Source organism: Larus michahellis, chromosome 8, assembly GCF_964199755.1.
Source record: "Larus michahellis chromosome 8, bLarMic1.1, whole genome shotgun sequence".
Lineage (NCBI taxonomy): Eukaryota > Metazoa > Chordata > Aves > Charadriiformes > Laridae > Larus > Larus michahellis.
The window spans coordinates 45,351,676-45,363,735 of record NC_133903.1 but is presented as its reverse complement, the minus strand read 5'-3'; the positions used below and the strand labels follow the sequence as shown (position 1 = coordinate 45,363,735).

The 12,060-nt window shown below is 53.4% G+C and overlaps 1 protein-coding gene across 19 annotated transcripts in view; it reads right to left on the bottom strand.

The window, feature by feature from the left end:
• The window catches only part of PTPRF (protein tyrosine phosphatase receptor type F), a 393,802-nt gene that overhangs the window by 7,477 nt on the left and 374,265 nt on the right, over window positions 1-12,060 (bottom strand). For all 19 annotated transcript variants that reach the window (XM_074596399.1, XM_074596401.1, XM_074596398.1 and 16 more), the window contains 4 exons: window positions 10,278-10,453; window positions 4,310-4,429; window positions 3,051-3,205; window positions 774-1,059 (listed from right to left, as the gene is read on the bottom strand). In XM_074596399.1, coding sequence (XP_074452500.1) covers window positions 774-1,059; window positions 3,051-3,205; window positions 4,310-4,429; window positions 10,278-10,453 — 737 coding nt within the window. The remainder of the gene's footprint in view (window positions 1-773; window positions 1,060-3,050; window positions 3,206-4,309; window positions 4,430-10,277; window positions 10,454-12,060) is intronic.

The window sequence follows — 12,060 nt, the reverse complement described above, 5'->3', positions numbered from 1 at the left end:
CTATTAGTCAGAAAGTCAATATTTTGCCTCTCCTGCTCCTTTGTCACTTGGAGGGAATCCCCAGGCGAAGCTGTGTTGCTGCAGTTCATTTCACAGCCTGCATGGTCTGCTGCTTCCCTGCACAAGCTATATTCCCCTGCACGCGTTCACCGGACTAATGCACCTCATCTGAGAATCCTGGCGCTTACCTGAGCTCACTTCCATCTCCAAGGCTGTAATAAATATCTGCAGTTGGCATTCACAGATACAGGTAGCAAAATGTGGGTTTGGCTTCTTAAAAACTGTGCCTTAAAACACTGCCTTCACCAATTCTAGACACTGAGGCTTGGTGTCGAGGTGGTTAAAAGATAACAGAGCTCAGCATTGAAGAAATGAGACTATAAACGTCTCACATATTTAAATCGGAGCCGTTTCCAGACAAGTTGTTCACAGTAACATCAATTATCACTAACACGATCTGCATCTGATTTTAGATGCAGCTCCCGCCGCACAGTGAACCTAGAGCAGAACGTGCTGCTGAGAACTGTGCATCCATCTGCCTTTTATATCCTCCCCAGAAGCTGCCAATCCAGGAGGGACCATGGCCGACACAAGCTTTAAAATTCAAATGTATTTTAAATCACTGCCTACCTGGTTTAGAAACACACAAAAGAATTAACTGTCTGTAATGATCCACGCCTCTCCCCTCCCAACCCCTGGACGAGCGGCCCAGTGTGGCTGTGTGGGCAGAGACAGGGCGCTGGGGAAGGGGGTGATGGGGCTCTGCCACCAACCTTGAATTCCAGCTCCATTGCAGTAACGCTCTCGCCTGGTGGCACCTGGGTCAGCTTCTGGATGTGAGCAAAGAGGTTGCGTGCAGGCACCTCGGTATTGCCACACGTGGCTGCCTCCAGCAAGGCCTCGTGGATGAAGATGTACTGGTCCTCCGTCTGCACCATGTAGTTGCGCTGAGAGCGCATGCACGTCACGTGGCCGTAGATGTCCACCGTCTTCTCATGCTTCATCCGCTCCAGCATGGCATCAATGACAATGAAACAACCAGTTCGGCCCACGCCGGCACTGCGGGAACAAAGCACGTGGCCTGAGATGACAGAAAAGGACTTGGGAGTGTTGGTTGACAGCCGGCTGAATATGAGCCAGCAGTGTGCCCAGGTGGCCAAGAAGGCCAACAGCATCCTAGCCTGTATCAGGAATAGTGTGGTGAGCCGGACTAGGGAAGTGATCATCCCCCTGTACTCGGCACTGGTGAGGCCCCACCTCGAGTACTGAGTTCAGTTTTGGGCCCCTCGCTACAAGAGGGACATTGAGGTGTTGGAGCGTGTCCAGAGAAGGGCTACAAAGCTGGTGAGGGGTCTGGAGGACAAACCTTATGAAGAACGACTGAGGGAGCTGGGGTTGTTTAGCCTGGAGAAGAGGAGGCTGAGGGGAGACCTTATCACCCTCTACAACTACCTGAAAGGAGGTTGTAGAGAGATGGGGGCTGACCTCTTCTCCCTGGTGACAAGTGATAGGACGAGGGGAAACGGGTTCAAGTTACGTCAGGGGAGGTTTAGATTAGATATTAGGAGACATTTTTTCACTGAAAGGGTTATTAAACATTGGAATAGGCTGCCCAGGGAGGTGGTGGATTCACCATCTCTGGAGGTGTTTAAAAAAAGGGTAGATGGGGCACTGAGGGACATGGTTTAGAAGTGGCTCTTGTCAGGGTAGGCTAAAGGTTGGACTCGATGATCTTAAAGGTCCCTTCCAACCTCAACAATTCTATGATTCTATGATTCTCTCCTACAGATGCCACTCAAGCTCTGCTCTTGCTTAAGAAAGAACCTGGACCTAGAGCGCACAAAAAGGGAGTAAAGGCTTCTCCCCATACTGACGGCTAACCAACGGAGCCCCAAACAAGAGGCGACAGGAGGAGCGAGGGAGGGAGGTATTGGACAATGTGGGAAGCTATTCAGCCCTTCTGCTGTCCTCCTTTCACCAATGGAGTGGAAAGGACATGGTGTCACTCTGCTGGTCCCTGCGGTGGCTGGCAGCGCCTCCACAAGGGAAGGAGAAATGTGTTTACCAGGCAGGAGAGTGACAGCGTACGTGTGCATGAACTCAGAAGACCTGAAGCTCAGGCTGGGCCCTGGCACCAGTGAAGCTCATAATTTGAAGCCTGCTTGTCCCTTGACCTGGGTCACTGTTTCCTAACCCATAAAATGAGGGCAGCCAACCCAAGAGGGGAAGGCAGAAAGGTGAGGTCACGCATGTCTATGCTGAGTCCTTTGGTCAAGCACCAGATGCTTCTCCACTGTTGGAAGGGCAGTAGCAATCCCCAAACTATGCACCCTGAGAGCACCCTGAAAATAACAGACATGCTGTCGTGACATGTAAACACAGGCAGAGATAGGGAGCTAGACATTTCCTCACTTATGGTGCAAGTCAGATCCTTAACAGGGCTTTAATACAGCTTGTTTGTGTGTTAATTATACCCCACTCCCATCTGAAACAGAGCATGAAAGAGCATTAAACACTGCTGGTAAGGCGTATGCTGGAACAGCAATGATGGAGTGGTTTGTTCAGTAATAGTCCCCACTCGGCTGGTATAGATAAATCTTGTCTGGATAGGATGCTGAGCCTTAGTAGACTAATATTCTGCTTAAAGAGCTGCCTTTCTATCCTGCGAAAGAGTTCTACTGTAAATACTACCTATGGATGTTCATAGAGGTCACTGCATGTGTGTCTGTCAACAAAGTGCCTCTGAAAGGTACCACCTACTTTTGCTGGGCACAGACCACTTCACTTTTAAATGGTAATTGCAGTTTTGCTGGAAAAAGTGTTTTCTGGGGCTCTCCATACAGCGGTGCTGGTTAATCTGACAGAGCAGTAGCAATACAGATGTCACCACCGCGCTACTGCTGCTGGTTGCTGTCCCGTTCCCAGCCCAGGCATGCAGCACCGGCTACGATAATGTGAAACCTTTCCTGTAGGAACAGGAGACCCTACTTTTAGCCAGACAAGTTAAAGCTCCTGCAGCTAGGAGCAGCTTCACAAACTCAAAGTCCTACCTGCAATGGACAACCATGGGCCCAGCATCCGGTGGGTTACAGGCCTTGACCCGTCGCAAGAAAGCGAGGATCGGGGTGGGGTATTCTGGCACGCCATGATCGGGCCAGGCCATGAACTGGAACTGTCGTAGCTCTCGCTTCTCACTGGAGCCGTTCTGTTGAAGACAAAGTGGAGTTGTTTTGCATTAGAACAGTCTCATCCTAGGATGGGAACCCACTGATGGGGTAACAAGGTACTCAAGCTGGCTGGGTAACAAGAGGCACAGAATGCTGGATCAGGCATGTGTTGGCCTTTTGCCACTGTAAATTTGGAGGCAAAATGTAGGTTGCGTGCAAGGCTTCTGTAGACATAGATGCTCTGTGGAAAGTTAGCTGATACAGAGCGCAGAGCAGCTCTGTGGGAGTGGAGCAGACTGAAGGGAAGGTGAAAAAGTCCTTTCTGCACAGCATGGGGTCACTACTCGTGTACTCACTGCACTTTCAGGGAAAAACGAATGCTGGGCATGGAAGAGCCACAGCAGCCAGTGCCCTCCCTGCTCCTCTGCATCATGGGTCTCTCTGGGATGGCTGATCAGCCCGTGTCTGCGGAGACTGCCCTGCTCCTGTCTCGCGCTTGGCTGAGTGATCTGTGCAGCAATGCTGCAGGACTGGCTGGGTGACTGCTGGGGGAGAGATGCCTTCCTGGGGCGTGAGTGTGTCCCCATCGCACACTGCTGCGCCCTCTCTGCCGGTGTGGCCCCGACTCAGTCATGCACAGAGGCAGCCCGCTGCAAAGCCTGTTTGCGTTGCGGCTGCTAGCACTGCCCCTAGGGATTTCCAGACACTAATGAGGTATGCAGCAGGCAGGAGAGAAGGGCTTGCACACACGTCAGCACAGCCCCTCCATTTGCATTATTAGTGACAGGAGTGGTAAGAATTTACTGCTTCCCATGTTGTCCCTCTAATGGGAGGACAGCTGCTACACGTACACTTGCCAGAGGCAAGCACGGTCCCCACTCTGGGGCCCACCACAGGGTCTGAATGCATACAGAAGAGCATCAGGTGTCCTGGCCAAAATCCGCTGGTGGCCAGATGCACAACCTGCAGCCAGTCTCCTACTGTAGCCCAGCTGTGAGAAATGGCCCATGTGTGGACTAGCCACATGCTTGGCCAAGCTGGGCACAGCCAGCGGCTTCTGCCTGTGAGCGATGCACCAGCCCGCAGCATCGGGGAGCAGCTCTGCATTACCTGGAGCAGGAACAGCCCAGCCAGTGCCATACCTTGTACAGTGCAAAGGTGCGGACGGTGTAGGTTGCCAGCTCGACTGTGTCCAACAGGGTCACCTGGATCATCCCATAGGTTTCTGTACCCCGGCTTGGCCAGTACTGGTCACATTTTACCTGTGGGGAGAGGAGGAGAAAGGGTCAGTGCTTGGCTGCTGGCTGGGGCATTTGGGGTGAGGAACAGGGCTCTGCCCTTCAAATGGTAAAGACAGAAAAGAGTAACTGTGCGGGGGGGCCCCAAACACCCAGATTTCCTTCTCCCGGAGTGTCCCAATCCCCAGCAGAAAGGTAACACCCCCTGGTCTCCTTTTCACAAGATTCATCCTCAAAGAGGTTTGTTGTTGTTTTTTCCTGGAGCCCTGCAGTTTTTTTTTCCATTGATGGGGAATGGCAAAGGGACCAAGCCCCCAGACACAGCAGCAAGAGGAGTACCATATGAAGACAGTATGCAACAATTGCTAGCAGTGATTTGTGCCTGCCATAATTTTTCTTCTCTGACTCCTGCTTGGGAAGATGGGGATCTTTGGGGCTGTGCTTGCAGCATCCCCCTGCCTGAGCTCCACCTAGATGGAGAGGCCAGCTACTGCAGGTTGGTGGGAGGAGAGCTGGTGAAGCAGGGCAGGGGAAGTGGTGGTTTCTCTGGGGAAGGCTCTGCTTGAAGGACAGCCAAGGTGAGGGAGATGAGGCCTGTATCCCCACCAGCTCCCTGCTATCCCAGCCCAAAGTCCTCGACCCGGAGGCACTGAGCTAAGACAGGACACAGCTCTGAGTCCAGCATGGTACACAACAATACAACAACAGGCACTGCCTTTCCCTGTAACATCCATAGTCCCCAGGGTGCCCCTGCCAGTGTGTCCCCCAGGCAGCAAACCACTCTGGTGAAAGAGAGAACACAGCCCGCGCCAGGCCTGGATGCTGACCCTGCCACCTTTTCTGCATTGCCATAGGCTGAAGTGTATTGAGCATCCCCAACAGACAGCAACCTGCCCTTCTGGCAGGTGGCACATCCCTGCAAATCTTCATCTCCCAGGTGTTTCAAAAACTGCTTCGCAGCAAGGCACAGATGCTGGCTCAGACACAGACACAACTTGCTCTCCCTCTGCGAGAAGACACAGACTGCGGCCAAACCATCCCGTCAGCCCCTTCCTTCAGGCAGTGCTGTCCCATGACAAAAACTTTGCTGCTCTCTAGAGACCCCCGGCCTTGCAGCATCTTTTATCTTCCCCCTGCCAGCTCTGCAGCCAGAGCACTTTGAGCTACTGGTTACAGCTCCTGCTACAGCCGACTTGGCAGAGAGCCCTAACACATCCCCAGGGCCCCATCCCTCTGCCCCCTTCATCTCTCTGTGCATCCCTCCCTGCTCACCTGCTGATGCCCTCCTCCTCCTCCTATTCACAGCTCAGTGTTTGCAAACTACTCCTCCGGTTTTGTTCTCTCCAGCCCCAAGCTCCCTATTTAATTTGGCACCTTGAGCATCCCTATTTCATCTGGCACCCGGCTCCTGCGGTGCCTGGCTGACAGGAGGAAGACTTCATTCCCACCCATGTGCGCTGCACCGAAAATGGTTTCCCGCCCTAGGAGAGAGGAGTGAATGGAAGATCATCTGTGCTTGTCAAGGAATAGTAAACTTAATTATTAGCCGAGCGTGTTTACAGGGGAATGTGTGGGAAGGGAAACAACAGGCTTAATTAGAAATCAATGAAGTTCTGTCTTTTAATTGAAGGCACTTTAAGCAGGGTGGGGCTTGTGAGAGCTAAGAGCCCTCATCCTGCACTCTGGCTGCTGGAGTGCGGCAACCTGGGGTCAGAGGGATGCATCTCTCCCTGCTTTTTTTGGGTCTGCTCTCAATAAGTCCTGCCTTGGCAGAAGGGCCTGGAGCAAAGCTGCCTGATGGGGTACTGCAGGCGCCTGCACGCCCAGAGCAGCTTCTGCCCAGGGTCTCCGGCCATTCAGGCTGTTGTGCTGCCTTGGATTTGTGTTCCCAGCGTGGCGGGTCCTGCACAAACCTCAGAAGATTTCTCTTCCTTGCTTGGCACAGAGCAGCCCATAATTTTACACTGACTAGCTGCAGAGCGAACAACTTGGAGGTCACAAACCTTATTTCACAGCTAAACTGATCCTATCCTCACAAGTGGGTGGTAGCTGCAGCTGCATCTCCGGCCACCTGAGTTTGCCTTGCTGGCTCAGGGATGCTGTGACCCCTTCTCCGAAGGAGGGGAAGGCAGAATGGCATCCTGCAAATGCTGGGGACAGTTGCTTGCTGTGTCGCGCTCGGTGTGGTTTGCAGAGGAGCAGCACAGCATGTCCCCGTGCCTGAGCCCGCACCTCGGGGAGAACCTCCTGCCACCCACATGCTACAGGGCTGTGTGTGCTCGAGCACAAAACAAACTTCAGAGGAGTTCCCTGTGCGGGATAATAGCAGCGCTGGGCTGGTAATTGAAAATTATTTATTCATGACCAGATAAGAGTCAGTCACATTTTCTGCCAAATTTACCCATAATGTTTATGCCCCATTTTCAAGCTCTGTAAATTTTATGCTGAAGCCGATGCACTGTGGCACTAAAGCAGATAAGAGATGTTTTCTTCTGGCAGTGCTTGCTTCTCATTAACTTAAGGAGCACACTAATGTCCTGAACAGCCATTTATTGCAGCTTTGCTGAGTGGTTCCTGTCCCTCCCCTTTGATGCCCTGTGTCCAAGAGCAGCCGGGTACCTCTCCTCAGCTCAAGAGCTGTGCTCTGCTCCTGGCCCCACTTGCAAGCTCCAGATGGCACCACTGCCAGCAAGAGGGCTGGAGCGGGACATGGCCAGGCCCTTCTTCCCCAGAGCCCTTGAGCACCAGCCTCTTTGCACCCCTGCCCGGGGACGTGAAGTGCCAGGGTAGATCAGGCCCCAGGGATGGCTGCTTCGTGCTCTGGGCTGGGACAGAACAAGCCACGGCGCTGTTCTGGGAGACCTCGCTCTGCCGGGCTCTTGGGGATAGCCCAGGGTAGGAGAAATCCTGCTTTAACACCTCTCTCGTGCAACATACCCCGGCTGGGACATGCCACGCTCGCAGATTCGGGAAAGCTAATCTACAATGTGTGTTTCTGAACTGCTACCAAATGATTCTGAAACTGATTGTAAAGCTTTGAAGGCAGCTAAATTGCACAATCCAGCCATTTCTATCCTTTATGTGCCTCTCGCTTTGTGAAAACATGAAAAAGGGAGGATGATTTGGACCATCAAGCCAGCTGAAATTGCAGACCATAAAAGCTGATGCTCTTTAAAGATTTTTTTTTCCCCCTGCAGCTCAGGAGCCCTTTAAAGCAGTGTCACCCCGACAGGGCTGCAAAACTGCTGCTGGTCCCAGTCGTCTTATCTACACACAGCACTGCCAAGGGGAGTTGGGGAGCTCGCTTGGGAAGGTGGCAGAGCCTGCTCTGCAATGGGCATCTCGCCATGAGGCCCTGCTGCCCACCCCAGGCTCCACAGCTGGACAGTCCTGTGCCTGTGCTGAAGCCCCTGGGCAAGGGGACTTTCAAGCAAGGTCACTCATGGGTAACACTGTGACACCATGTGACTGCCTGGAGCAGCGCTGTCCCACTGCAGCGTGAGCATCAGCAGGCAGCAATGCTGCAGGAACCCAAGAGGTTGCATGAGATGAGATTTGAAGGCTCTGGAGTGCAGTAAACTGTAAAACAGTCACTCATGCTGACAGCTGGGAGCAATGGGCACGGATTGGGATCTTCCTTGGTCCCAAAAAGGTATTCTCCTTAGTGAGTTCTAGCCATCACCAAAGGGGGATGAGGAAAAGCAGAGCAGGAAAGTGGCTGAAAGCCATCCCGCCTTGGAAGATGATGGAGAAGCCAACAAAAAAACCCAGAGAAAATAATCTTCTGCAAGTCCACACCCCAGCTCCCCACCAGGGCCCTCGGGTGAGTGGGTGCCCTGAGGCACCTACAGGGTCCAGCAAACACATCCAGGGAAGCCCTTGCTGTGCTGGGCTGGCTCAAGTCAGGAGTGGCCGGGCTTCCCCACTGCCTCCCCTGGCAACCTGCCTCTCCTGCAGTGCCTGAGAAAACGGCCCATTTCTCATTAGTGCTGGGGATGTGCCAAAGAGCCAGCAGGGCATGGGCAGGCAGTGTCAGGGGGCCAATGCTGTGGTCTGGGTCCAGTCAGATCAGCCTAGAGCCCGTGGGCAGCATGCCTGGTCAGGCAGGCTGCTTGCAGCTTCTACAAGGGCTTTGGCCACCCCTTGCCCATGACAGAGATTCAGAGTGCCTGTCCCGTGACCACAAGCCTGACCACACGCACCGTGTTTGGGACAGAAAGCAATACTGCAGGAGGTAAAACATGACAGGGAGCATGCTGGGGGGAGATAACGCATGGCTCAGCAGCACAGGCGTCTCAGGCAGACAAGCGCCTGTGGGGTCAGAGGAAACCCGTTATCTTCAAGAAACATGCACTTTGGAACGTCTTCGCATAACTAAGCAGCCCAGAAGTTACGTGAGTCAGGACTCCAGGCACGGATTTACTTGGCAACCTAAAAGGGTTTTCCCTCGTACTTCAAATATACGCTCTATTACTGAAATGTGAAGGCACAAAGAAGACTCCATCTCACCCCCAGCTGCAGAGAGCAGTTGATCAGCAGCTTCTGATCTTGCTTAGCCCATGTGCTAAGCCCTGAGCCCCAGGACAGGTCAGGTTAATTTACCTCCCAGTTTGGGCTGGGGTGGGTGACGGTGGCCACAGGACACAGCAGGCAGGGCTGTGCAGTGGGAAGCAGAGTGCAAAGCTGGGGTTGGATCTCTAGAGGCATCTCGTCTCCAAGGAACACTATTTTTCCCTGCAGGCTGTAGGGCATTTGTAGAGACGGGGAAGCCCATGAACGAAGCCTGCTTTTGTACATGCAGGGAAAACAGATCTGTTTTGCCACGGTGATCGGTTGTTCCAGTTGCTTCCTCCCAGCCAGCGTGGGCTAGGACACCCCTGCGAGCGTTTCGGTGCTAAAGCTTTGAAACTGAGGGAGAGTATGCGGACAAAAGTTTTAACTAAACCCAAACTTGACAGTTTCTGCTTCTCAAGAACGAGCTTATTGGGCTAAAAATAACCAGTGCTTCACAGCTTGAGCACACAGCCCCTTCTCCTGCTGTTGGCATGGCAACACTAAAATATTCTGCAAGTACAAATGCTCACCGCTAAAATTTTACTTTTAGGAACAAATTGAATCACGAGAGGCAGAAGCTGCCTCCTGCTTGGCTTTGCCCGAAGGTTGTTATCTGGGCACGGGAGCACTTCGGTCGCAGCTTACGAACTCCTCCTTCAGGGGCTGAGTGAGACCCTCTGTCACGAGACGCCATAAGCATCATCCACAGCGAGGGCTCCTGCTCCTTCCTCTTCACGTCATGCCTTCCCCATGGTCTGCAGGCAGCTTTGCATTTATTACATCAGAATATCTAATCTTGGCAGTATGAGCCGATCGTTTATACATGTTGTCATTGGACGAGGCACAAATTAGTCTTGCTATTGCAATGAGACCCTGTCAGCCGTTCCCCTGCATCGGCAGAGATGCCAGGGCCCTGTCAGGCTGCAGGATGCTGCTGATACCACCTACCCGTTGCAGCTTCTCAGCTTCTGGGACGCAGGCCCCAGGCTTTCGGGGACTGTCAACACTCCCTGTCTCAGAGCTTTCCTGTCTCCCTTTCGCGTGAGTGATGTGGGGAGGGAAAGGATGGGTGTGCATGCAGACACGCAGGCAAGACAGGGGTTAATGAGCAGCACAGAGACAGGAGTTTTTGCCACCCTTTTGCCCCACAGGGATACGCTTACATGGCACTTGTCGCTGAGGTGCCTGCAGCAGTAAGCCACACCACTCGACCTGCCTCTCCCTGGATGCCCTTATGCTGCAAAGTGTTCCCCCATCCCTCTCCCTCTCTCCTGCCCCTACCACCAGCCCCAGAAAGGAGAGGAAGCACACACTGTACCCTGGACTTCTCCTCCAGCCTGGTCATCATGACTATAGTTGCTGTTCTCTGTTCCCACACCATCCTCCAGAAGTCGCTGAGAGTTTCTGGCAGAGGTCCCTGCGTGGCGATGTAGGCATTCTGCTTCCGATACCCATCAATGTAATTGGCATTGATGTAATCACTGCCTGGGACCCCTGTGGAGAAAGAGGGCAAAGCGTTACTCCAGGGGCAGCTCACGACCCTGTGCCTATCACTCTGCTGGGCGCTGCAGGCAGGGGAAGAGGCTGGCATGTTCACAAGGCTCTTGACACGTCTCCTTTACAGGGTGATGCCAGAATCTCTCCCAGGGATCCTGCAGAAGACAGGGATGGTGGCTGAACAAAGAAGAACCCTTTGTAACTCCCACATTAATGCAACAAGCAGGCAGCACCAAAGCACAGAGACAGCTGCCACCCGCACACAAAGGGAAATTCACAGGCAGGAATATTAAGGAGCTCGTTTGGCCCCAAGCAACTGATTGAACTAATTGTCTTAAATTCACCACCTATTTGTTATGGTCCTACAGCACCTTTTAAAAATGAGCCTGCTTCATTAGATTGTCTCTGCTCACGGGGGATGTCAGGCAGGGATGTCCTCCCACCCCTCCTGCAGGGACAAATACCCCAGAGGAGTCAGAGCCCTTCCTCCCACCACCTCTGAAACCCTCTTCAGTGTGAGACCCCCCCCCCCTGCTGCCTGCTGGCAGAGGCTGCTCCAGCTCCCACTTTGCCTCCACCACTTTACAGAAAGGAATTTCTTGTAAAGGCCTTTACAATGCAAACACACAGTTACTAAAATAAATGCGTCAAAGCAGAGGCCTGGGGCTGTGTTTCCAAACCCTGCTCAGCATGGGCTGCCCGGGCTGCAGGGAGGGAAAGCAGCAGGAATCTCCTTGTCTCCCAAGCGAGCGCATCTGCATTTCATTAGAGGAAGGAAATAAAGCCGGGGGTCTCTCCCTCGTCCTTTTGTCCTGCAGAATTTTCTACAGGTCCCAACAGTCTCCAGCAGATACAAAGTGCTGGCGGCTCTGGGGGAGCAGCAGCAGCTGGAGTGAAGCACCCGGCTCCCTTGGCATGGGCAGCGGGGACCTGGCAGGGCGCTTTGGGAACGGTTCCCAGGAAGACACAGACACTACTCACAGCAACTGTGTCAGGCTGGAAAACAGGGATTCCCCCATGTGCTCACCCCACAGCTGTCTAACAGGGTTTGCCCACAATCAGGCTTGCCAGGCCTTCGCATAGCTTCCGCTGCTTCACAGGCCTCGCTGCAAGGGACTGTTTGGACCCCTTCCTCCTCCCACAGAGGATGAGTGGTGTATTAGCATTAGAAAAGACTCTTCCATCCCAAGAAAAAAAACTGTAGTGACTGCAGGACCATCTATAAGCCAGGCCCCAGTCTCTTCCCCAAGTAGGGGCGCAATGAATTAGCTGCATCTTCCTCATCCCCCATGAGTGGGCTCAGTTCTGGTGGGCAGAGCTGGGTGCTGATTTATAAACCAGTGGGACCGGGTGAGCCTGGGCTCTGGTACCTGCACTCCAGCTCCTCTGTGTGCAAGGGGACTGCAAAGCAGGCACTAAAACCATGTATTAGCCCAGACTCGAGAGATGTGAGGCGGTTCTTGGAGCCATCAGGGGCAGTGCTATGAACACCAGGGCCTGATGCATCTCCCATGGAGCAGAGGAATGTGTGAGCCTGATGTCCCAGGGGAGAGGGCACCCCTCATCCTGTGCAGCTCTGGGCACTTGGGAGCAAACACCGACAA